The 25,818-nt window shown below is 39.7% G+C and overlaps 1 protein-coding gene across 1 annotated transcript; it reads left to right on the forward strand.

Annotated features, from left to right (window-relative positions):
- Positions 1 to 688: 688 nt before the first annotated feature.
- Positions 689 to 25,818, forward strand: prom1b (prominin 1 b). The gene is made up of 28 exons (XM_068727211.1): positions 689 to 1,491; positions 9,017 to 9,078; positions 9,483 to 9,509; positions 9,604 to 9,809; positions 11,590 to 11,710; positions 11,801 to 11,864; positions 12,014 to 12,103; positions 12,936 to 13,153; positions 13,276 to 13,350; positions 13,487 to 13,550; positions 13,744 to 13,752; positions 13,861 to 14,020; positions 14,658 to 14,810; positions 15,215 to 15,338; positions 15,537 to 15,640; positions 15,984 to 16,068; positions 16,166 to 16,312; positions 16,695 to 16,766; positions 17,519 to 17,611; positions 18,265 to 18,318; positions 18,506 to 18,586; positions 18,952 to 19,020; positions 20,585 to 20,674; positions 21,961 to 22,076; positions 22,620 to 22,685; positions 22,890 to 22,982; positions 24,037 to 24,067; positions 24,149 to 25,818. The coding sequence occupies exons 1-26, from the start codon at positions 1,230 to 1,232 to the stop codon at positions 22,957 to 22,959; spliced, it is 2,682 nt and encodes an 893-aa protein (XP_068583312.1). The 5' UTR covers positions 689 to 1,229; the 3' UTR covers positions 22,960 to 22,982; positions 24,037 to 24,067; positions 24,149 to 25,818.

Genomic DNA, 25,818 nt, shown 5'->3' on the forward strand with positions numbered 1-25,818 from the left:
TTTCTTGTTTTTTTTCGGGGTCCAATGCTGTTGAATTATCTACTTCTGAATACATGACTTGTGTTTTCCTGATTACGTCAACACACAAGTTTACATTAAACTATAGTATCGTGTTAAGTAACTGTGAGCGTGCAAGGATGAAAGAGAGCGCTGATATATCAAAGACTTAACCTGGCTATAATGTTGCTTTTTAACCGAACTTTGGGTTTTCCCTTTTTTGAACTCAAACCTTTTGTTGCTTGCCAAAATTTCACTATAGCCTTGACCGTCTATCTGATGAACTTCAGAGCTGAAGGGCAGCTGCTAAGTGTAGAGGCAATGACCTGCCTCCCATTCATACATTCATACATTTCATTCATACAGACACCCTCTGAGATGATGTTGGATTCTCTCTATACACCATAACACTATCTCACCTCTAATGCTCAGAAGACTTTCATTTCCACAAATGATAGTTGGTCATTGTTGGAGTCGATTGTTATCTCAGAATACCTGACAGTATATAAAAAAAAAACAATATCAACAATATTATGTAGAATTCATAAATTTATTTAAATGGTCATTTGAGAACATTTTGATGCACAGTGACTTAGTCTAGTGGCTATAATTGACTGTTTATGACCTCTACGGTCATGTAAAAAAAAAAAAGTACCTCAAAGCAATACTTTGGTGAATGTACTTAGTTACTTTCCATGGCTGCTTGTATAGCAGTATGGTGTCGTATATGTAACGGTGTCGTGCGCCACTGAAGCACCGGGCGAGCTTTCAGCGAGCACGAGCGTTCCTGTTTTTTTTTACGTGCACGCAGGATTAGGCTACTCACAGCCGGGGCCGGTGAGGAGAGTGAGGACATGACACCGAGATAACGAGCACATCCTTCCGTCTGTTGGTCCGCTTCAAACTGTCGAAGGTCTCCGGGGGGGAAAAAAAATGTCTGCGATGAGTCCGTACCGAGAAACCAGGAGCTACGGCTGCTAGAAACCTCGACCGTTGGATGTTAAGTTTGAAAGTTTTCCTTTGGACGGTTTGTCTCTGAGCTGCGAGGATAAACCACCGAGAGGGACAGGTGTCACCAGCGCGTGAGCCACCGAGAGGGACAGGTGTCCTCGCGTCACCAGCGGCGCGTATCCCCTCTCGCGCGTATCCCGTCTCCATCCTACGCCAGACCGGGTCGCTTGGAGTTTTAACTTTTTTATTTTTGTTACAAAGCTGGACTTTTCTGAGCCATTATGTTGTGGACACGATGGCTCGTCCTGCTGCTCTGCTGGGGGTCCACGAGCGGCGAGCAGCAGGCGGATGAGGCGCGCGTGGAGTCCCGCGTGGACTCCCGCAGACAGCGTTCCCCTCCACCGGTAGAGCCGCTGGATTTTGGGTTTGTACCGGCGGCGGTTTATGATACCCACGCTTACTACGAACCAGGGGCCGTGGGGATCCTGTTCCACGTTGTCCACGCGTTTCTCTACGTTATTCAACCGAACTCCTTTCCTAAAGGTGAGATTATCCCTCCTCCCCACTCATGCCCTCCTTCCTTCATTTTCACTCTGCATCTTATTCCTCTTGCACCTGTCAGGGCTTTACCTTTTCCTCTGGATATACAAGTCATTCTGGATAGTTCAAATTCACATAAAATAACCTACATGTGAATTATGTGTGTTCCTGTTTCCGTAACAGGTGTTACACTAATGTATGAGATTCAGAATTATAGCTTTATTGTGACTGCAAATCATTTAGATGGTATCATAATTTTTGAGTTTTTGTGCCACAAGATGCTCAGTAGAAAAATAATGATATATACACAGTATACAGTAAATAGTAGAATATATTAAATTTAAAGATACATAGCTACAAATTAATTAAAAGAAAGTTTATGTGTGTGGACAAAGTGCCAAACAGTTGGCAGTTTGGTTCAAAGCATGCATGAAAGTGCATGAAAGTTTTACCTAAAGCTAGTCAAATGGTTCCCAACCTGGAGGTTGAAACCCACCCAAGGGGTCCCAATATAAACCTGGGTGTTGTGAGGGAGTAACACGTTTATGAAAGTGACAATTGTTTCTGACTTTTTTCCCTTTTTTTTGTAAAATACTGTATATGTACACGTCTCATAAAATGATACAAGAGGCCCTTTTCACAGCAGCGTTTTTGACATGTCATTGAGTGATTAATAACATCAATTATGGCCCTGTTCCATTTAGGTTGGCCAGGGTCCTATTGTGCCTCACTGGAATGGCTGTGCCACGCTAAAAAGAATGGGATCCTAATTAGTTTGATCAATTATGTGTTAATAATGTGTTTACGCTGCTATGACAGGCCTAACTGGGTGCTGTGAAAAGGGCCTGTAACTGAGAAGGAAAACTAAACTCTTTGTGCATAAACCTGCCAAGCCATAACATGTGCTGAGGGGTCACAGTCATAAAGATTGGAAACCACTTGCCTGTCTATGTAGCATCACAGACTCTCTGACTGACCTTGTTTTACGTCATAAACTAAACAGCAAAGTCCAAAAAACATCAGAGAGACGGCTGTTGCAGGACATTTTTGCACACTGCAAATATCAACGCATGACTTCCGAAAAACTCTCCTTATTAAGATGATCCTGAATCAAAAGAGCACGTGCACGGAGGGACTGCATGCATGATGATTTGTGGCTTGTAGAGCTCATAAATGAGAAGATTAATGGGATCAATACTATCATATAGCTTATGAATGATCCTCTCTGGGGCCCATGCTTTAACATTATTGAGGTGATTAAAAGGTGATATCAGGTCTGTCACTTGATCAATACATACACGCTGTTTGGTGTCGAAAAAAAAAATCCAGCAATAGATATACAGAGCCATAATCAACTTAAAGTGGTTTGGTTGTGTTCTGTATGCGCAGCTATGAGTGGTCACGTTGGAGGATGACATAGTGCAATAGGATTGAAGGTTTTAAGTTGCTGCCATTTTGGTGTCCAGGGTTAGTGCTGCTGGCTGGGTAATCAATTAGCAGATCAGCGATTAGAGGAGGCTTTCTCAGTCACCTGCATCACCTAATACCTTAATCCACTGGACCATATGCTGCTGCTGTCGGGGACTTTCCACTATGAATTACTGTCATACACACGCACAGGTAGAGACCACCTGGACGTCATGTCACACACTCACACATATCATATTCACCCTTGCATGTTGGTCGCACACATCAAACATAGCCCACATATTATTCACTATTCGAGGGAAAATACAGCACAAGCACAGTCTTTAGAAAACAGTTCCTCTGTGAATCCAAAAACTTAAAAAGGATTGTTATGAATAGTATTGATGTTACTCAAACTGCCTGAACATGTTTGCTAAGACAGATAAAAAGGTTTTAAGCAAAGCTTGATTTAGTATGTCATCATACAGTGTACAGCCAAAAACTAAATCAAGTATTTGCTTGAGTTTTACCTCTTAATTTGACATTCGTCACTATGCAAATCTTTTTACAACTCATTTTATCCGTAGCATACTTTTATGAGTATTAGTAGACTAGACAAATTATTATTATTCAATAAATAAATAAATAAATAGTCTGCATGAAATAACCACATGGTGAAGGCTATTTTTGAATACTGTGTGTGAATTAAATACTTCACAAATGAAAAGTATTTTGTCATTTAGTTAAGACCTTTAGTGGAAAATGAACAGTTTCAAGTGAAATTATTGAGAAAAAAATAATAAATATTTATACACAATATTTTGATTTCACTACAAGCAGAATTCCTATCAATACAGATTTTCTGAGACATTTTAGTGAGAAAGTGATTATTGTTATCAACACAATTGTGTATCAATATATCTTAATATATGATTTAATCACGATACGATTCAATTACAAGATGATAAATGATCATATGTTCTTGTCTGGCCTTATTTACTCATTCATGTTCAAACTGCTTACACTAAGTTGTCTGAAGAACAGGACTGTATAATAGTTAACTCTCTGGTGGGACTTGGTATATAGTGTTGTCTTTTATAAAAATATTTAAGATTTACAGTCTTATTAGGATCTGTTAACATTTTACATGTAATATACTGTCTGTATGTGAGTTATTGACAATAGCACTGATCAAAGAAACATTACTTTTACTCTGGTTTTACCGACAAGTGTTGTTTCCCCGCACATTTTTGGCAAATAGAGGCTTGTGTGCTATACGTCTCAGTTTACGATATACCTTTTAGAAAATGCGACGATCTAGTCTTGGATTGAATTGTGTCCATGATTGAGGTAAGGGCTTGAGTCTATAATTAGCAGAGGTGACGGGTTGGGGTCAGGACTGAGGTTAACTTGAGGTTAAAATGGAGAAACGCAAATCAATGTCCGGTAGACTGAGGAAATGTAGTGGACTGATTGGTGTTGTCCGATCATTTGGATTGTCAATCTCACAAGGATTCTGTGACAAAATCTCCACAAATCCCTGTTTTATTATTAATGCCGTGAATGTTTCAGGTTTCCAGTAGAGCTGCTTGTATCTGAGTTCCTGCTGAAGGGTTCATCACTGGTTCCTGACTGGCTCTGGGTTTTCTCCTGACCCGCTCATCCCTCTTTATACATCTGTGTGACGGTTGTTTTTATGATGAAGAAGCATTTTGGACTCATTTACTGTGCGAGGAGGCCGTGTCTTATCCCTCTGATACACACAGGGTAGATTAGAGGATTAGCATCCACAGGGCTAATGCTAACACTGCTACAGATGGCATTGTCAAACACACACATGTGCAAGCACGTACGGGCATGCGCACATACACACACATACTGAAAGTGGGTCACAGTCATGGTATTTGTCTGTTTGCCTTAATTACTGGGACTGATCAGGAGGCAAATGCCTTAAATCAGATCACAAACCCAAATTAGTCGTCTGATAAGGATATGTGCAAGGAAAGGAGGAATTGCTGCCTCCAAAAAGTCAAGTTTATCATGTTTTGATGCTTTAGATCTGCGTCTGCATCCTACATTGCAGCTACCGTTCATCTTTTATTCCCTTCATGTACTAAAGCTATTTCAAGCTTTCAACGTGTTGTTCTCGATGTGAGACTGGACAGCATGTACTTTAGGTGTCTTTGTAGACCTGAAACAAGAGACACATCGATTCATTGATAAGTCAATCCACAGAAAAATTGGCAGCAACAATCAATTCATTGTTATTTATTTTTTTTAGAAAAATAAATCACTGTTTTCTGCCTCTCAAATATTTGCAGATATTGTTAGACTTGTTAGTGAACTCATATCTTTTGGTTTTCCAGTATTTTATTATTATTAAGGAAATGATGGACAGATCAGTCGATAATGAAAGTAGTGGTTTCAGTCTCTCGTCTTTCTGTGTCTTAACTTGAACAATGATTTCTTGTGAGAAGACCCTAATGAAGTGTCGAGAGCAAACAGAAAAAAAAAATCACATAATCCTCTTAGTTGTTTTGCTCCAGCTCACAGGCGGCTGTGTAACTTTCTATAGCTCCTGGTGCTCCGAACATACATACTCCACTTAGAGCCTTGAGTAACACTGAGTAATACAGTTATTTAAGGACACAAACAGTACTACATAACTGTGCTTTGGCAAACCTGAGGTGACCTACTGTATGTCATCACACCTTTTGAACTGCAGCCCACAACATCACTTTCTCTTAACATTGTCACTTGTAATAAAAACAATAAAAACAAGCTCTTCTACATTTTAGAGCTACAATCTCAGTTTGTCACCCCGATGTTAAACTTGTCTCAGAACCAATATCAATCAATACAATGCCTGTTCATATGCTGTCTGGTGGTAACTTAAAGCAGTGGTTCCTCTGGGTTCATGATAATTCACAAAAAAGGAAGAAAAAAAGAACATGGTGTGTTTTTTCTAGGCTTTTGGATCTTTGGATCCCAAAAAGTCCTTTAAATAAAACAGATTTAGAGAATTCTATGAGTAATTAATTTTAGATCTCAGATGTGAAAATCACTCTCTGGTTAAACTGCTCACAGCTCATGAACCAAGTAGACACTGCTAGTTAATGCTGGAATTTGCAGGCGTAATACCAAAGTAATGTATTTTTTTGTGCCATTTTCCATTTTCCAACCATTGAATGTACTCTGAAACCTACATTACTCCAGTAGGGTAACTGCGATCTAACTTGCTTCCCCCAAAGGACGTTCAACGGGTTAAAAGTCAGTTCCTGTCCAGACAGCTGGAGAGACTCTTCATCACATTGGCAGAGACCAACATGTGTATGTGAACCCTCGTCATCACTCCCACTGAATACTTTATTTCTCTTTTGTTTGGATAAATTAAAACCTTGAAGAATTTCAAGTGTGACATTGTGGCTGTACAAAAAAAAAATCCAGTTGAACAAGTTGACGGATACACTTCTGAAATCCACAATGAACCTTATTGTGGAGTGGATGCAAACACGTAGATGCCTTCGCTGTTTTGTGTGTGTGTGTGTGGGGCTGAGAGTGTTTCCATTAAATGAGGCCTTTAATGTAAATAGTATAGATTGTTGTCAGGTTACATAAGGCTTTGTTCACACCTTCCGGTAATCTCTCATAGCGCGCCATGGTAGGGGATTGTGGAATTCTATATTTACACATTGCAGTAAGAAGGTAACTAACTAGCAGCAGTGTTTGATGGTTCGCTGTTGACATATTTAGCCTTACAGTGGCCCGTATGAACCTGTGTGTGTTCTGTTGTGGCTCCAATGTTTGCTTCACCTTCTCTAGTAAAACAACAAGAGATCCCACTGGGGTTTCTTTAAAGGTCTTTTATTATGAAAAAACGAAGAGACACGCAAACAATGATGCTAAAAATTTGGTTTATGAAAGTTAGAGCTTCACAACAGATGCCGAAAACATGTAAATGAAAAAAACCTATGCATGTGTTGGTATAAAATCGGTTCCTCGTCTTGACCATTGCAGCAGACACATGGTGGGCAGTGATGGGTTCATTCTTTCAGGTTGTTTATCCCCCCTCTTCCTTTCGTTTGCAGTAGCTAGCTCTTATATTGGGTCACTGAACTAAGCTGTCTAAGCTTAACTGCCCCCAGTGGCTAATGCTAACTAAGTACCTGATCAACAACAGGTGGCATCGACATGACTCAGATGTGCTCATATGCTTCATCTGCAGAGGTAAAGGAGGGAGATGTCTTCACCCCCGTCATGACAGTCTGAGGCTTCCAGGTGAACCACTTTTAAAAATCAGTTCTGGGAAAAGTGAGACAGCCAGAGGAAGATGGTGCTGAGAGGATTATCCATATGGTCACAAAAGATATCTGAAATCTCAGCTCCTTTTACTCACCAGAGTAAGACAATTCTGAGACAATGTTACTGTTCAAGCACAGACTTAAAACCTCACATGATTTAAAAGCAGTTGCTTTGCAGCCAATCATAAAATCTCCCTAAACACTCCAAAGACATTGTTGGGTATACACAGTATAACAAACAAAAGGTTGAAGTATTATTGTGGTCAGTATGTAGTGAGAGCTGAAAGAATAACTTAATTAATTGATTGAAAAGCAACTATTTTCCTTTTTAAATTGAGTCCCCAATTAATTCAAAGATGTCACCACGGACTAATGGAAATGTTTCACTTCACTATTCAAATATATTCAAATCAATTGGCCGATTAATCTGTGATGAAAATGTACACAAATTGCAAACCTATGTGAGAGGATAAACAAAACAGCATAGTATACAAAGAGACAGTAATAGTACTTTAATTCACTTAATTTACTGGAACATTAAAGTGAGAAAAACAATTCTAGTCACACATTTCAGTTACATGTGCTTTCTCACCTCACCTGAGGGTCAGCAGGTACGCAAGCAGGAGGCAGAACAGACACAATGTGTGTGTGTGTGTGTGTGTGTGTGTGTGTGTGTGTGTGTGTGTGTGTGTGTGTGTGTGTGTGTGTGTGTGTGTGTGAGAGAGACAGCTGTGTCAGCATTTACATGCTAAACTGGCCTCCATCTGCTTGTTGCCGTTTACAGTGGCACCTACTGTTCCAACCTGAGAGGACTTGCTATGTGACTATACTACATTCTTAAAAGACAAAAGTAGTGTGAGACATATTTCTTCAATCACTTGTCGATATCTGCACCTGAGCACGAAAGGGGCGGGGCGCCAACCACTCGATCTGAGAGATCTGATAAACTGATAACAAACACTGGAAAATATTGCCTTTATTAGTTTATTATATAAGTAGCATAAAAAGGAAACTACAAGCATCTCAAAGTTGTACTCAAGTACAGCACAAATATACATGTAGTGTGAATGAGTTTGTGTTTGTGTGCATGCATACAAGTGTTCTTGTTAGTGTGTGTGTGTGTGTGTGTGTGTGTGTGTGTGTGTGTGTGTGTGTGTGTGTGTGTGTGTGTGTGTGTGTGTGTGTGTGTTAGAGATGCATCAATGCACCCAGTCTCTTCCGCACAGTGAGTCATACTGCTTATTAATTAAACACTGATATCGGATTGCTACTCTGTATTGTCCGATACCAGAAGCCAAGGTATTGTATCGGGACTGAAAAAGTTGGCTCCGGGCATCCCTAGTGTGTGTGTGTGTGTGTGTGTGTGTGTGAGTGTGAGAGAGAGGAATCAGTGTTCCCCTGCAGAGTAACAGTGTGGGTGAGTCCCTCACCATCCAGGTAGGCTTAGTGATGCCTGACCCATATAAATACACAGACAGCTGGACCGGAGTGCTGTCCTCACTGGCAAACTACACAGTTCAAACAGCTTCCGCAAAAACACACAGCTGTTAGATATATGAGGAAATACATTTGCAATACTTTCCTCGGAAATTAAAATATGAATCCTCATAATCTCTGTTGTCTGCTCATGAACAGATAAATGGATTTTTCACTCCAGTGAAGCTTCTCAAATGTTAAACAGGAAGTGTATTTGATTGTGTGTGATATTGGGAGATGAGTCGTACACCGCCCGTAAAACACTGTTGTGCAAGTGATTATAATTACATTTCTGCAGATTGAAAGACTCAAGTGTCGACCTTTCTGTTCTATTTGTTTTTCAGATCTGATTGTTAAAGTCATTCAACAAAACATGGGAGGAATCAAAATAGAAGAATGGAGAAAGGTACGTTTGATTAAAGTGATAATTGAGATGAACTTAATCATGATGTTAAGCAGTGTTTGGATATTTACTATTTACTATTCATATTACTTGTGAAAGATTTTGTTCTTATACTTCCTTGGAAGTATAGAAATTTAATTTGACTATTTTTTCATCTTTTTTTCTACCTTGACTCATGATGTTGCCTTCAATTCCCTCTTTAGAAATCGGAATTTTGCTGCCTTTTAAACTCTTGGCTGTGACACTGACCTTTGTTTTGTTTGTCTTTCTTTCCCTCTTGCTATGGCTTTGTGTGAATTTGTGTTTGTGTGTGTGTGTGTGTGTGTGTGTGTGTATGTATGTATGTGTGTGTGCACGTGCGCTTCTTTGTCTGCATGCGTTCGTGTGCACGTGCTATGGGGTCACAGCCAGAAAACGTGGTCCTGTTACTACAGGTAAACTCCTCATAACATTGTGTTCCCATAATACACATAAAAAATGATCCAGTGAGGGAGAATGGTGATTGTATGGATTCCTCTCCTCCTGCAGATGATCCACTACGAAGCCGGATTCCTCATATGTGCGACCATCGGCGTCACCTTTTTGATCCTCACCCCCATCATCGGCATGTGTTTCTGTGTGTGTCGATGCTGTGAGAACTGCGGAGGGGAGATGCACCAGAGACAGAGAAAGAACGTCGACTGCCAGAGAGGTTTCTACACCGCCTCGCTCATCGCCACCTCCATCTTCATTGTGTGAGTCGTTCCTTTCAGCCTTTATCATATTATCTTGTTTATCAACACTATGAGGATTGTTTTTCTCTTTTCATGAGAGAAATGAAGGTATTATGACAGTGATTCTGTTCTCACTGTGTGCTTTCTGGGTTTCTAGATTGTGATGAGTTGTTGGACAGTGGATTTTGGATATACTGAGCTTGGTACTTGGTAAAAGTATTTAAATATAGACCTCGACTTGCATATGTTTTCAACAAAAAGGGAAACATGTCTTGCTAAACTTTAAGTCGTAGATCCCAAAGCAACCAGTACACAAATGTTTTCTGAATTTGACCACTATGAACCACAACATCCCTGGTTCGAGTCTTGCCAGAGACCTGTGTTGCACCCTTCTCTCCTTTATTTCCTGCCATATCAGTACAATTTGTAGGAAAGGTGATAACGCTACAATTGACATCAAATGTCCCTACAATGAGCTTTATAAAAATGAACAGACATTTCTCATTACTCAGTGATACCAGATCAAAAGTAATAATAAATTCATTGTGAAATTATTTTGTAGCGCAACACAAATTATGCAAAAACACAAGGGGTATACACACCTTTTGGTTGCACAGTTTTTGCATGCTCATGTGTATTTGTATGTGGGTTCTCAAAAGAGTTCTCCACCGATTTCGCGTCAAACTCCTGTAATGTACAGTAGCTTCGAGAAGAGATGACAAGCAGGCTAACAACCCACGTGACATCACTCGAGGCAGTTTATCAGATTTTGAGCTCCTTTTGAAGCCACAAAAGGCTTTACACAACTTTATTCCTCATATATGCAGTAGTACTATACTCCATAAGACCTGTAAACAGAACATTGATGGGTAAAATCCGTGAAGTTTCACTTTAACAAAACTGCTCACATTCAGACTGGGACTTCCCTGCCGTTATTCTGCAGTGTAGGAGACACACAATCCAAACTGAGCAGGACAGTTAGGTGTCACTGATATCACTTGGCTGACTGTGAGAGGCCTCTCTGTCTGAATGAGTGCTTTCACATCACAAACATGCATGCTCACGCACACACAAAGACAAAACATGCTTATATGAGTACATGAAGCAGTTTGTGGCCATTTGGATCTTTCAAGGCTCAGCAGAAGGATTTGTTATGTGGCAGGTAAATGAAATCCCTTCAAAAGAAAAAGAATAATTTCCAAGTTCAGGAATAACGCTCAACCAAAACATCACAGTAACAATTCACTTAAAATACGCTGAAAGTTTGCATGTTATCAGCTCAGCACCGCATCTGACCTCTAACAGTGAATTATCGCAGCATTATCCATCCTGTTTGCTTAATTTATTACAGTAAGTTTGCTACAGTATATTACAACATACGTCATAACGTTAATAAACTTGAGATAAGTCAATGTTTATTTTAATCAAATTCCTTGTTAAATATTTACTAATCATGAAGGAGATGGATTGTAGAGAAAGAGTGGACAATGCATCACAAAGTTATTCTAAGCTTGCAGGAGATTGAGATGTGTATTTTCAGTCTTAAAGTAAAATAACTGATCAAACGTGTGAGCTGTTTATACCCTCTACCAGATTACCCTTCATTCATGTGATACACAGTCAGTTCTAAAAATAGAGAAATGCGTCTTTGCAGGTGGTCACATCTCTCTGAATTCTCCAACAGTGACTTTTGAAGCCCATGGAGCAGAACTACACGTTAATGTAGCCATGCTGCCCTCTGCTGGTCAGTACTGCTCACTGCCTTTACTTTACTGGTCCTGTGCGTGTGTTTGTGTTTCAGTCTGGGAGTGCTCATTGCCTATGCTGCCAACCATAATGTCAGCACACAGATTAAGAGCACTCGGCGGCTCATCAACACCAACATGAGAGACCTGAAGACGTTTGCTAACAACACACCCGCGGTATGCCCTCTCTCACACACACACACACACATGCATTCCCATTTAAAAGACACTTACACAATAATTCATGTTTGAATGCTTCTGTTGCAGCAAATTGATTACCTGACAGCCCAGTACACCACAGCAAAGAACAAAGTCCTATCAGACCTGGACAGTGAGTTGAATTCAGACTGTTTACATACTTTCTTTGTTTAATGTCCCTCGCGTTGTTTGCCTGTGTCTCCCCGTGTTTACCTACAGCAGCAATATATAACTGTCGTGTTGTCATAAAACCGTCTGATCTTCCTGTGTTTTTCTGGACAGACATTGGACCTTTGCTGGGTGGGAGGATCCACAGTCAGCTGGAGAAAGAGGTGGTTCCCTCACTGGACACTGCGCTGCGTATGGCTGGAGGTAACACACATTCTGTATGAGCTTTTCATACGACCACCTGTTCAGTTCAAGCAGTGGAGACGAAGTATCACAATGCAGTGCTGATGCTGCTGCTGCTGAAACATCTAATTGGTGATATTGATTCTGAAATTCAAGGATAGATCTCTTCAGCCAAGAACTATTTTTGTTTGAATGTAAAAGTCTGTTCATGTTTTGTGTTATATAAAATGCTCAGAAACCTCTGAATAGGTCAAACAAAATAATACACTTTTGTCATGTTGAATGTTACTTTGAACTGAAATTGTAAAGTATTCCTTATTTTGCTGAACTGAAATTGAAATTGCGACCATATTGCAACATATATCTATGTATAAATATATTGTCTTTGTGAATTGTCCCCACACTTTATGTGTGATGCTACATGATTTGTTTGTATGTGCAGTTTCCTCTCATGTGGTTTTATCACTACAGAATCCCATTGTGTCTTTTTAGGGCACATCCTCACCATGTTTTACTTTCCATTTTTCCTCTTTGATTTCCTCACATTTCCTTTTATCTAAAGCAAAAGTTGAGAATGCCATCAAAGGTAATCAGAGCTGATCTGCTGATCTGAACCACTGTTGTGCCCTGTAAAACGTCTCCTATCGTGTTTTTTGTGGTATCGTGGTATTTTGGTTATTGTTGAAATTTGGGTAGTTCTGTGGTGTCTGCGTGGATTGTGAATGTGTGTTAAAATAAAATGTATGAGGCTCCCCAGTTTGACAATACAAAATAACACACCGGTGTGGATTATTTTACTAAAAGTGTAGTGCCAACTTTTGATTCAATTGCACTCTTCCTCTCTCTCCTGTAGCCATGCGGGAGACCAAAGAGGCCCTAGAGAACGTCAACACCTCCTTGGAGGTTCTCCAGGAGGGGACGGGGATGCTTCAGGCCAGTCTGTCGGGGGAGCGTGCCTCTCTGTCCAACACCTTGTCAGACCCTGCCTGCACTAATGGAGCTGTGTCTCACACCTGTAACACCATCCGCTCCACGCTGTCGCAGCTGGGAATCAACGCTGACTTCTCCACGGTACTGAGGAACTAAGAATTATCTGATGCATGAGATTAGAATGAACACCTTGAAATAAATGGAAAAACACTTTAGTTGCCATATTTACTAATCTTCACTCTTTTTCTCTTTGTGTCTGTCAGCTGCCAGACGTCACTCGTGCCTTGGAAAATGTCAATACAGTCCTAAAAACGGACCTCAGCAACATTGTACAAAAGGTTAGCCTCTGTCTCCAGCTTATCATCATCCTCCTGCTCATTGTTGTCACTTTATTTTTCATATTCTTACGAAATACACCCTAGAAATGGATATATTTTTCTTAATCATCCTTTCTCTCTTCCTTTCCACCTCCAGGGTTACTCATCCTTTAATGATACACCAAATCTGGTTAAAGAACAAACTAAAAACATTGTCTCAGGTACAGAAGTGTATATGTATATATATCTATGTTTGTACATTGTACTGTATGTATGTTTATTTCGTTCGCCAAACAAATACGGTGTTTTTCCTTCTTTACAAATGAAATGAGATTAGGTCTGACTGTAGTATTTCACTTTGTATTTTTTCTTCTCTCACCTTCACCTGCGAACTTGTGAATGATGAAACCACAGCTCTTCCTCGTAAGTCCTTCTTTGTCCCTTTCCACTTTCTGTGAGACCCCTTTTCTCAATGTTGTCACCTTTGTACTGACAGGCCTTCTAATTGATATTGTTTGTATGTGTGTATAGGAGTAAAAGGTATGCTGGATAAGATTGGCATAGAGATCAACAGCTTCTCAAAGATGTTCCCAGTGGAACCGTCTCTGGTCAATTTCACCATTTTCCTCAGCGATGGACAGAAAAAGATAGAGTCCTATTACCCACAGGTTGACCAAATGGATTTCTACAGGTTTGTGCATGTGTGTTTGTCTGTGTACACATAAATCAATCAGGTTGTGGGAACACAAACCTGTCACATTATGGGGACAAACTTCCCATCTAGGGAAGAATTTGGCCTCCATCAATGTGACAGTTGGTCTTTGAGGTAATTGCCCCACCTCCTCCATTGTAATTGGACGGCTGGGTACGATGACCATGTGACGAGCGCAGTGTTTTACCCAAAGTTCAACATTTTTCAACTCTCGGCAACCAGAAAAAAACAAACATGCAGCGCTCAGTGCAGAGTAGACGCTCGGCATCTCGGACCGCTGCTGGCGTTTGTAGCATAGTGTTAATGAATGGAGCTTCCATTGTAAAGAATTAAAAAAATTAAAATGTGAAAATAGCGGTGTGGCGGTTTGGCTTGTCATTAGTATTTTGCAATATTGCAGTTATAACCATATATCTAATATATGAGCCAATATCTCCAAAACTAAACAACTTATGCTAAAACAGTCTAGATTGACAAATAGCGCTACAGGTAAGAGGAAAAATATGTATTTTTTAAGGTCAGAATTATGACAAGGTTATGGTGAGGGTAAATTCATGTTAATCAATCCTCGCAAACGACGGCACTAAGTGTGTGACTGTATGTGTCTGTGCCGCAGGTGGATCGGCTGTGTAGCGGTGCTCTGCATGGTCGTCCTGGTCCTGGCCTTCAACATCCTGGGGCTGCTGTGTGGCACCTGTGGCTACGATAAGCAAGCTACACCAACAACACGAGGCTGCCTGTCGAACACCGGCGGCAACCTGCTCATGGCGTATGTTACTAAGACCACTGATTTATTGCAGTGTTAATGCAGGGCTTTCATCAGTGGGCCACAGGCTTATTCACCATTCTGTTACCTCATTCGGTGCTGGATGGCGACTTAACCAACATTTATTTAAATTAAAATCTTTGAGATTATTACTTTAATGTTCAGATAATTTGAAGTGACAAACAGTAGATGTTTGTACTGTAGAACATTTGTTTGCTCTCTATACACATGTGATCAAATGTGACAAAAGTTCAGTTTCGTTCACTCTTTTGTTCCATTATTGACCATTTTTGCAGCTTTGTCCTGGATGAATGATGCATTCTGCCAGTAAATAGTTATTCTTAGCAGATACCTACTGATGTTTCTGTGTGATTGTGTTTCACATGCTCTGCCTCTGGCTCTTTCAGTGGGGTGGGCTTCTCTTTCATCTTCGTCTGGGTGCTGATGGCCATCGTGACCACCTTGTTTGTTGTTGGTGGCAATGTGGAGAAGATGATGTGCGAACCGCTCGCTAACCGACAGCTATTCAAGGTGTTGAAAACAAACTCTCTTCTTTCCCGAATTGTCTTATTTTGACTCTGCCCTCTGCCTTTCTCTGTGTTATTTTAGAGAGCATTTAATCGTAGCGGGATTGTGTTTAATAACGCGGTGGTCTTTGTGTGTGTGTGTGTGTGTGTGTGTGTGTGTGTGTGTGTGTGTGTGTGTGTGTGTGTGTGTGTGTGTGTGTAGATCATAGACACACCATTCCTGGTTCATCCTGCCAAGAAGAACTTCCTTCCAGGGATGCTGTTTCAGAATCCCAACATTGACTTGACTTTGGGAAGCATGTACAGGTAACACTGTAATACTGTACATAATGTAAATAGAGCTCATTGTTTACTGCAATTTACAGTGTGTCTTGTGACTGAAAGTGAAAAGAAAAATGAAAAATTAAACTAGATAAATAATTTTAATGAACTGCATATTATGCCTCAAAGTAAAATAAAAAATAAATAATGTTTGTGCCGCAAATTACATTTTCCAATTTTTTCCAATTTTGACTCAGATTTTTGTATAATCAGTTATTTAATGTCCAAAATGATCACCAACAAATTCCCACTATAAAAATAATGAGCTGTACAAATGCACATACAGGAGGAGTTTCAGTGTGTGACCATACTGTCTTTGTCTTTGTAGGGACTGCTATGAGAACAACGGTCTGTACCATTCTCTGCAACTGGAGACCATGTTCAACATCAACTCCTTCCTCAACAGAACTGTGGTTAGTGTCACTTTACTGAGTAGGAAATGCTGATAAAAGTTTGTGTTAAAGTCTGTGTGAATGGTAACTTATCCGTATGAATGTGTGGTTAAAACAGTACAACAGGGATCTGGCCAAAGTGTTTGAGAGTGTGCAGGTCGACCTGCACGACATCACGCTACTAGAGCAGGCCGGCAGAGACAACCTCATCAACTTCGCCAACTCTGGAGTTGGACATATCGACTATGAAGCCTACCTGGCTGAGGTAATCTGTGTGTCTGTGTGTCTACAGTGCCTTTTCTACCATTAGATTATTAGGTTAGGTTATCGGGACGTTGAGTCTTGGTTTTAGTTAAGGTCAGGCTAAGCATCCAGGACTTAATGTAAGTTAAAGCAATGTCCACGCCTTGGACAAAAAGTTAGTGTTATTCTCCTTTCATCTGATTGTTATTTTAATAAACTAAACATGAGTACAGCTGTTGTAATATGAAATACAATTTGAAATAATATTTGATCAAATAATCTTATTTAAGGATACAAATACAATTTTGTTATTATAATTTTGGGCAAAGAATTCTTATTCACCTTGCGCATCTCCAGACTGAAGGAGGGAATTTAAAACTGTGATCCTTTGTTTTTTGTTTTAGGTCACTAAGGGAGTCACTCTCGTGGATCTCCTCTCCTTCTCTACTGACCTGGAGGCTCAGGCCGACCAAACGGTGAGTCTCATTATTATCTCACCAACAAACTACAGCAACGGCATGATGCTGCTTTTATCATTCAAATGCCAAAATGATGAAGAAGTGTGACAGCAGTGATATTTTACATACATAACACACATTGCTTTGGATTATTATGCAAGTCACACCTGTAGTACTACTGTAAAAAAAAGTAACAGCATAGAGTGACTAAGATGAGGTATAATCAGTTTTTATATTTGTCAGCTGCAGTGATCGGTCACATCTAGTTTAACTTATGATGCTAGAGTGCTTGTGAAAGTGTTTGGAGCCAGGGAGTTGGCTTTAGAGATGTTAATGTCTATTTCATTCATTTTTGAATCTTGATTTAATCTTGACATGTTAAAGAAATATTCTTAAACCAACAAACCCAAATATACGGTTGGACAGCCTCTCTGGAAAATAATTTCGCTTCATGCTCAGTTGGTCTGAACAAGCTGCCCATTCAGCTTGAACACACACATTTATGGCACATGCATAGTACATAGTACAGGAACTATGCCATTTAAAGGCACACAGGACATACCACAGCAGGATTAGTGTGTGCTTGTATTTCTAAAAGGAAGGAAGGAATAATAAATATTTTAATTGATAGTCATTACCTGATTATCCTCAAGATTTAACTGCAACAAACTGCTGCGTCCTCTGCTCTTTCTCTTTGTGTGTGTGTGTGTGTGTGTGTGTGTGTGTGTGTGTGTGTGTGTGTGTGTGTGTGTGTGTGTGTTTGTTTATAGCCACGTGGTGCTCTGGAGAACGCACTGAAAGGACACGCCAGCAGTATCAGACAGATTCACAGAGAACATGTGGTTCCTATGGAGCAAGCAATGGTAATCAACTCTCTCATCAAACACATTAAACACTTACACATCATACGTACAAGCAAATACACACAGATCCGCTTCTACGTCCAAGAAACACCTTCCTTCTACTGACAAAGTAAATAAGCAATCTTGTGCCGCATCTTGGAGCAAACAACATTAGAAATGTTCTCAGGTGTTTTTAAGGCTTATCGTAACAGCTGCTGAAGTTTACTTTAGCTGCTACAGCTTAAGTAAACTTCAGATAACATGCAACAACAGCAATGTACCTTATTTCTCAGTTCTGGCAAACTATAAGAAAAAAGGTATTAGGATAGATAACATAAAAATCACATATAAAGAAAGTAAATAATCAGATCACATGTTTAAGAACAAACAAAATGGAAGTATAATCTTTTTTTTTGTTAGCCGCTCTCTTTACTTATCTTCTCTCTTCTTCCTTTTTGTTCGGTAAATGGTAACAGAAATATGTCAAAGCGCGGGTAAGCAACTGTCGATACATCGCAACATGACAGTGTTCATGTTGCGTGTTTTGTCATAGGAGTGTTGTTAATGTTGTGACAGCGGTGATGTGACGTGATGGCGTTTGTTGTTAATGGGTCATTTAGAGACGCAGTTATGGTTTGTTTGGTAACAGTTTGTGTTTTTGTCTCCTCACACAGAGTACACTGAGCCAGAGTATCAAGCAGCTGCAGAGGATGTCCAGCGACCTGCCGGTGAGGAAGCAAACACTAGCTTTACCGATGTTACAGATCATTATATTACCATCACATGTTGTAAATAATATCTACTTTTCAAACCATGCAGAAAACATCCCATTAACTTCTGTATTGTCATCTGAACATACACAAACTATTTACACTTACTTGCAAATGAATCTCGTTCTCTGTTTGTGTCTTTTAGGTCAAGGTCACGAATATCCTGAGTGCCATCGATGCAGCTGAGTACCTCATCACTCATAACGCCTCCCATGTGGTGAAACAGGTATTAAAAAGATAATTACAACAAACTGTATTATATGATTGATATGTAACTGTGCACAGGTGAAGACATCTTTATTTATTTATTGCCACATTTGCTGCCTAGACAGCGATATTCATCTAAAAAGTTGTTTTCATCAGTTCCTCAGCTCCATTTTCTCTGATTTAAACCAGATATTTTGAACAACCACACAACAGTAACTTCTTGTACTACAACCCTAGTTTGATTGACCTGAGCAGAAACAGCACTATAAGAACAACTTTAAATTACTCAGTATTTTGTCTTACCTTAGGAATCCACACTAACCCTCAACAGACTGCCGTCACACATTTGCTGACATGTTTTCCTCTCTGTTTGTTCCTCTCTAGGAAACAAAAGGCTACACACAGAGCTTGGTGGGATACTTCAAACAGTATACAGAATGGGTTAAGAACTCGGTGAGTATAGTACCAGTTTTCTATGTTGTATAGTATTGACGTCTCCTTTTAAAGTTTACGGGTTGATCATTTCTCTGGAGAGACTTTGTCAGCAGAAGGGAAGAGTGTAATTGTACGGTGCAAATTGAAACCCGAAGTAAAAGTGTTCCGTTAATGTTGGATTTATACTTGATTATAGTGAGAGAACAGTAAAACTATCAGCAATCGAGTTACACTCTTAAGTCAACAGGGACCCTGTTGACAGTTAGTTTAAAAATGTGTTTTGGGGCGATCGGATCACAAGTGGACAGCGCTAAATACCAGTGTAAATGACCACCAAGGCACATTGTGATCTGACAGAGTTCTCACAGTTCCTAAGAAAGTCGTAAAGGCCATAAGAGGTATAAAAATGCTTTCAAAAGTCTTCAAAATGCTAAGACATTGGAAGTAGGATTTCATGAATCTTGTGATACAATGACAAAACACCAGTCATACAAATAAGGGAAAAGTCACCCTGTCTGATTACTCAAGGCACTCATCGATGTGGTCCGGGACCCATTTGACAACATATCTTTTGTAAGCTGAGTTCCAAATCGCATGCTTTTTGTTTTTACTTTAAGTAAGTACAGCAGCTGCCCTTACAAAGGGTGTTCTGTTGCATGCAGTATGCATTCAATTAGGACACACTACTTCCACATATCATGGCACCTTTAACTGTGAGGATTGTAGGTCAGAATAACCAGAAAAGCAATGCTGGCTTGCAGACTGCAAAGTGCGACCTGATGTAGGAGAACATCCTAGTATTTTTGACATACTGTGTTGACTTACTATGTGTTTGGACATACTAAATATTTTTCAGGCATACTAAATAGTATGGTAGAATGGGTATTGTAACACACAGCCTTCCGCTTATGCGCCCTGATGCGTCCAGACAAGGATGTAACAAGAAATTACGTCATCAATGCCGCGGCTCTCCTTTCGTTCTTACTTCTCATATCCAGTTAGTTATCAAAATCGCGTACGCTGGCTTTGTCCACGACTTTTGAAAATTTCAAAAAAGCTCACAGAGATACATAACAAGTGCTTCAAACATCTTGGAACCCAAACGAAATAGACCCAGTCTGTATTGTTTTGATTTCTAGACTAGCCAGGGAAGTGGATTGCCGCCTCCCGTCTTTTAAAAACAACAATGGTTTTAGCAAACGGAAATGATGCACATGAAGTGGTCACTTGAGACGCATCTGGAGACGCATGCAAATGCCAGGTGTGAACCGACGTATTTAGAGCTGTCCACGTGTGATCGGATCACCCAAGACGCATGTTAATGTGAAGTGTAAACAGGGCTCGGATGTTCAGGTCTCAGTAAATCACAGAAGCTTTAGAAGTTCTCTGATTGCAACCAGATTATTTAAACAGTCCAAGAAGCCACTTTGATTTAAATGTAATGTCTATAATAAGAAGGTTGAGGAGAGATCATCTTCCTCTGCTACACCATACTCATCAAGTTATGGTTTTACGTTTGACGTCATTCATACATACACTGTAATCTATACTTTGGGTTTTCTGGTGTATTTTTCCCCTACAGTTGACTTCAGAGGTGGCCCAGTGTAAACCCATCAGTAACATTGTGGACAGCATGGAGATAGTAGCGTGCAGCTTCGTAGTCGATTCAGTGGTAAGGCACCAGAACACTGTGGTTATCTGTCTGTGTGTGTGTGTGTGTGTGTGTGTGTGTGTGTGTGTGTGTGTGAGTGTGAGTGTGAGTGTGTGTGTGTGTGTGTGTGTGTGTGTGTGCACTGATTCATTGCACAGCTGTATGTACAGTACATGTTCCCCCACATGTATTTGGATTTCAACTAGAAACATAAACGGCTCTTTGACGGTTTGAGGGAGCTCTGGGTTTTTGGGAGTGATGAAGACTGTGGAGCCATTCGGGCGTCACGTACGGGAACAGTATGTTCTCAGGTCTCCGACACACTCGCTCACACACACTGAGATGAGATAGGGTCTGTTTTGAGGCAGGAGGGGGAGTAACATACACATAGATTCCTCACTGTTTGCACTCCTGCCCCCGAGGAGTATTAACGTTTTTTTTATTTACATATCAGCTATATATCGTGTGTGTTTGTGAGAGTTAAATGAGAGCTCAAACAAGTCACAGACTGTGGTCAATATAAATATATGGGTTTTTTTTATACATCAGCTCTCCAGCAGTGCCTGTAACCTCTGTATGTGCTGCATGTGTGGACGAGTTTATATTTATGTGTTCTGTCCTATTTGTGCCTGGTGATGTGTACTTTTTTTGTGCATCCATGTGCCTTTATGTGAAAGGGCTGCAACTAACGATCATCAATTCATCTTTTTAAGTCTATAAAATTGTGAATAGTGCCAAATGAGTCCTTAGGAAAATCTTTATATTGCTTTGTTTTTGTGACCAACAGTAAACCAAAACATAAAATATGAACAATGGTGGAAAGTAACAATGCTTACATTTGAATACTGTACAATTAGCACTTTATAGTTTAGTATACTAATATAGTACTTTCTTACGGCACCACTATTATCTGAGTATCGTAGGTACTGTACTATTTTGTTCACTGATGTAGCATAAAAAAAAACATGCATGGAGTGAGTAAAACTACTCAAATACTATACACTTCAAATGCTGTAGCTATAACATTAAAATGCTGGTTAAAATGCAACAATATGAATATAATATGCAATAATATATATCACTCTACTTCATGTGCTATTTCTATTATTGCTTTTACTTTCTACGTACTACTATGAAGCATCTGAAAAAATCTGCTACCACTTAAATGATGAATCAATTCATCGACTAATCTTTGAAACTATTTTAGCACTAAAAATCGATTTCAGAGAGATTCAAGTTTAATTGAGTGCGACAGGACTGAATCAAAGGTTAACTGGAGGAAGATTACTTGTCAACGTGTTTTTCAGAACACATTCTGGTTTGGACTGGGAGGCTGCTGTATCCTCCTGATTCCCAGTATCATCTTCTCCATCAAACTGGCCAAGTATTACAGAAGGATGGACACAGAGGACGTCTTTGAAGAGTGAGTCCAAACACACGCACACATTTCGTACATACAGCCACAGACAGAAATGATGTGAGTTTTGCTGGTAGTTTTTTCTGAATCTTCTCTGTAGATTAAAAAATAATTAATTAATCCTCTTCTTTCCTTCTCTCTGTCATTATTCCTTTTCATGGCCTTTGATTCTCCTCATATTTTCTCCCCGTGTTATTTCCGCTCTCTCTCCAGCACCTCTTACCCGTGGCTTGTTGCACTTTGATGTTTGTCTGCTATTCACACATCTTTTCGCCCTCTTCCACATGCCCGTTGCCTGTTTGGTATGGGATACTTCAAATTTTTGGATCCCTTCACATCTTTCTTGCACCTTTTTTTGTTACCGCAAATCTGAAATTACAAGCTTGGTCTTCCCCTCTTTGCATGGATCTTCATCTCATCGTCTTCTCCTACGTCTTCCTTCCTCCTCTTTTTTCGACTTTAATACCGAGGATCACTCCATCCTTGTTGCTTTCAGTGGAGTCTTCCCAATCTCTTTCTCACCTGTCCAACCTCGCTCTTGTGTTGCAGTATGGGTAATACAGGTAATCATGGTGAGCAAGTGTGCGATATCCACGGAGACCTCGCTGTGCTCAGGTACGAGCGGCGTCTCTGCTTGCATGCATGCCGCGGTGTTAATTGGCGGAGGGATATTTTGGAGAGTCTGCAGACATTTGCTACATTTCTCAACAGACTTTGACTTTTTAAAGAATCCCCCATGTGTGTGTGTATATGTGTGTGTGTGTGTGTGTGTGTGTGTGTGTGTGTGTGTGTGTGTGTGTGTGTGTGTGTGTGCATTAGCTCTCCCTATTGTGACACTCTGACCCGGTTCCCTCGGGCCTCGGCTCCACCGAGCTACTCCGACTGGTGACCCAAAAGGAAGTCGTCGATGAGGTACTGACTGACTGTCAGGTATAACTTTGCACTAACAACGTTAACAAACAACTGAAACCATCTGAGAATCACCAGCCATTTAATCACCATCAGTCTGATTTCACCCAGGAGATTTTTGTTCTTCATTCTATTTTTTCTTGTTTTCTTCATCCTTCATCCATCACCGTTGTCTCTTTCAAGCGACGATGGACATTCAAAAAGAAAAAGTTGCTCATGATGGAGTTAAGAGGAAGACACCCTTAAAATCTAGACACTGTCTCCAAATTGACTGTAGTTATGACCGAATGATTTCTGTGTTTGTCCTCGGACGTCCTGCTGGAAGAAGAAGCATTTTGTGGTTCGAAAGTATTCATTTGTGTGTTTGACATGCTGGTGTGTGTGCTGTAAAAAACAAATCTGAAGGAAATTGAGCGTTTACATAAACACAAAACATACACACAAAGATATCATGAATACAGACCTAGACCTTTATTTAATCTTTTAAGATGACGTGTCAAGATGACGTTAAGTAATGGCTGATACATTTCTTTTGGTGGACTATCTGATTAACCCAATATTTCTTTAATATTGTTAAAAGAAAATTATTGTATAGGTGATACCATCTTGTGTCTTTGATGTAGAAAATTGAGGCCCTGAAATTAATAATCGTTTTCTCTATTAACACCGTTGTAGATCTGTAGATTTTCAACAAAGTCAATTTCTGCTCATATAGTTTATATTTACACAACAATTTGAACACTATGAAAAAGTTCAATGATATGTTATGGAGGGGTATGACAGAGTTTATTATTGCATGATATGGTGTTATCTTCTATGACCAAAAAGCATCATCCAATTCACCTATAAGTAAGGAATATAGATAAGAAATATTGCAGTTGTGAATTACATTTATTTACATCTGTAATTTGTTTTTGTTTGATCTATCCTTCTACAATCTTATCACAGAAAAGGCGATGCCAGTTTTTAAGTCAGGCTAAAAGAAAAAGTCTCCTAATGTGATTTTATTTTGACTTTTCTGAAACTAAGTAGATTTTAATTTTCTCTTTTTCCACAGCGGACAAGAGAACTGGAACTGATATTAAGTGGTAAGTGCCACTCCTCTCTTCAGGGATAATAAAAAAGAAAACACACTGTTTGACAACTAACTTGGCTTCTCGCTTTTCTAGGATCACTGAACTTTCCAGCTTTCCCATTCAGCTCTTGTAACACTTTCAAGGACCAAAGGGAAGAACAACAACAATCAGGAACTGTGTGGTGAGGGAGTCCCACTCCCCATTACCCCTTCAAGCCATTTGGCAAGGACCTCAAATGCCAGCCAACTATAATTTATCAAGTATTTTCTCATGCATGTTCAGCACGAGCATCAGCAGTCCTCCTAGTGTGTCATACTGTACATCATCAACTATAAGAGCAATATTCCCACATTAGCTACTTTTACCTGTAGAGAATACATTTGTTTGTACTTAAGTTATCAGTTTCTAACATGGTGACACATATGTACATTTTTTACGCTTTCAAAACTTTTGAAAGTTTTATATATTTTTTTGTTAATGTTTGTTTTATAACACATAAGTAGGTTTTTGTAGAAATAGCTCTTTTTTTCTTTGTCAATATTTGTAATGTAGCTCGCATCATTTTGGCTCAACAGGTTGGATCAATCAAGAAATTAGGAAATAGTCTGACGTTTTTGGAAATGCCATTGTTTGCTGAAGATACAACTCTTGTGTATTTTTGTTGAATACCAGCCTGTTACCTAAGTTTAGCAAGACAAAAACAAAGTGTAGCAAATCTAATGCCATGCTAGCAATTACGCTTCGAGCTAAATGCTAACGTCAGCATGCTAACAAGCTCACAATGACAATGCTAACATGCTGATTGGTAGATGTAACGACAATGTTCAACATCTTAGTTTAGAGTGTTAGCATGCTAACAGTCTCTAATTTGCTCTAAACAAATGATATGGCCCAAACCAAAGTAGTAAACATAAAGTCAGGTGATCACCAAAGTTATTGGAATTCATCCCCAGGACACCGTAAATCCACCGTAAATCCATCCCATAGTAGTCTTGACATTTAACTGAAAGCCAAAAATGATAAACAAAAAGTCGAGGGATCCACCAAAGTCCTTAAGATTCATCCTCTGGGGACCATAAATGTCTGTAGAAAATGTCATTAAATCAATATTGCCATCCATAGAGCCACTAGCATGGCTGAAAACGACAATTTACAGGGGGTTATGCGCTGGACTCTTTCTTAACTGGACTTCTTATCGTTTTTATACTTTTTTTTTTAACAATTAAACAAACAAGATAAATGCTTGTTTATTAGTAAGCGTTAGAGCTGGTGGTTTGTGTTTTTTGTTCCCTTTGGTCAGAGCCACTCTTTTTCCGTTCCAGGCTTTATGCTAAGCTAACTGTCGATATGCTGTAGCTTTATTGTTGGCATACAGACATGATCGATCTTTTAGCTAACTTTCAACAAGTAAACGAAAGAGAAATATTTCCCGAAATGTCAAACTATTCGTTTAAACATTGAAGGAGGAAACTAACAATGTGGCAGAGGCAAAGTGTTACTAGCTATTCAACACACATACATACACATACCCTTACAAGGTTTTAAGACAGCTGACAAACCAGATATTGTGTCTTAGGCATTTCTCGCCAGACCATTAGTGACAAATAGTGACTTGGACTTGTGAGAGTTTTTTTTTTCTTCACCATCCTTTGATTTGAAAAATAAAACTCCCAGAGGCCTCTGTGGTGGCAGACGAACGTACACACATACAAAAATGATAACACAGCTGAAGTTTATGGTGAAGGTGCAAATCTGTGAATAAA

This window comes from Cebidichthys violaceus, unplaced genomic scaffold (genome assembly GCF_023349555.1).
Source record: "Cebidichthys violaceus isolate CVI_PGR_0920_01 unplaced genomic scaffold, fCebVio1.0.p SCAF_4, whole genome shotgun sequence".
NCBI lineage: Eukaryota > Metazoa > Chordata > Actinopteri > Perciformes > Stichaeidae > Cebidichthys > Cebidichthys violaceus.

What these genes read in the sequence shown, in the direction of transcription:
- prom1b (XM_068727211.1), top strand. Translation starts at nt 1,230, where the DNA reads ATGTTGTGGACACGATGGCTCGTCCTGCTGCTCTGCTGGGGGTCCACG. An exon ending in ACTTTGGGAAGCATGTACAG is followed by an intron (nt 15,641 to 15,983) that starts GTAACACTGTAA and finishes TTGTCTTTGTAG; the next exon opens with GGACTGCTATGAGAACAACG. An exon ending in GGAGACCTCGCTGTGCTCAG is followed by an intron (nt 22,686 to 22,889) that starts GTACGAGCGGCG and finishes TGTGTGCATTAG; the next exon opens with CTCTCCCTATTGTGACACTC.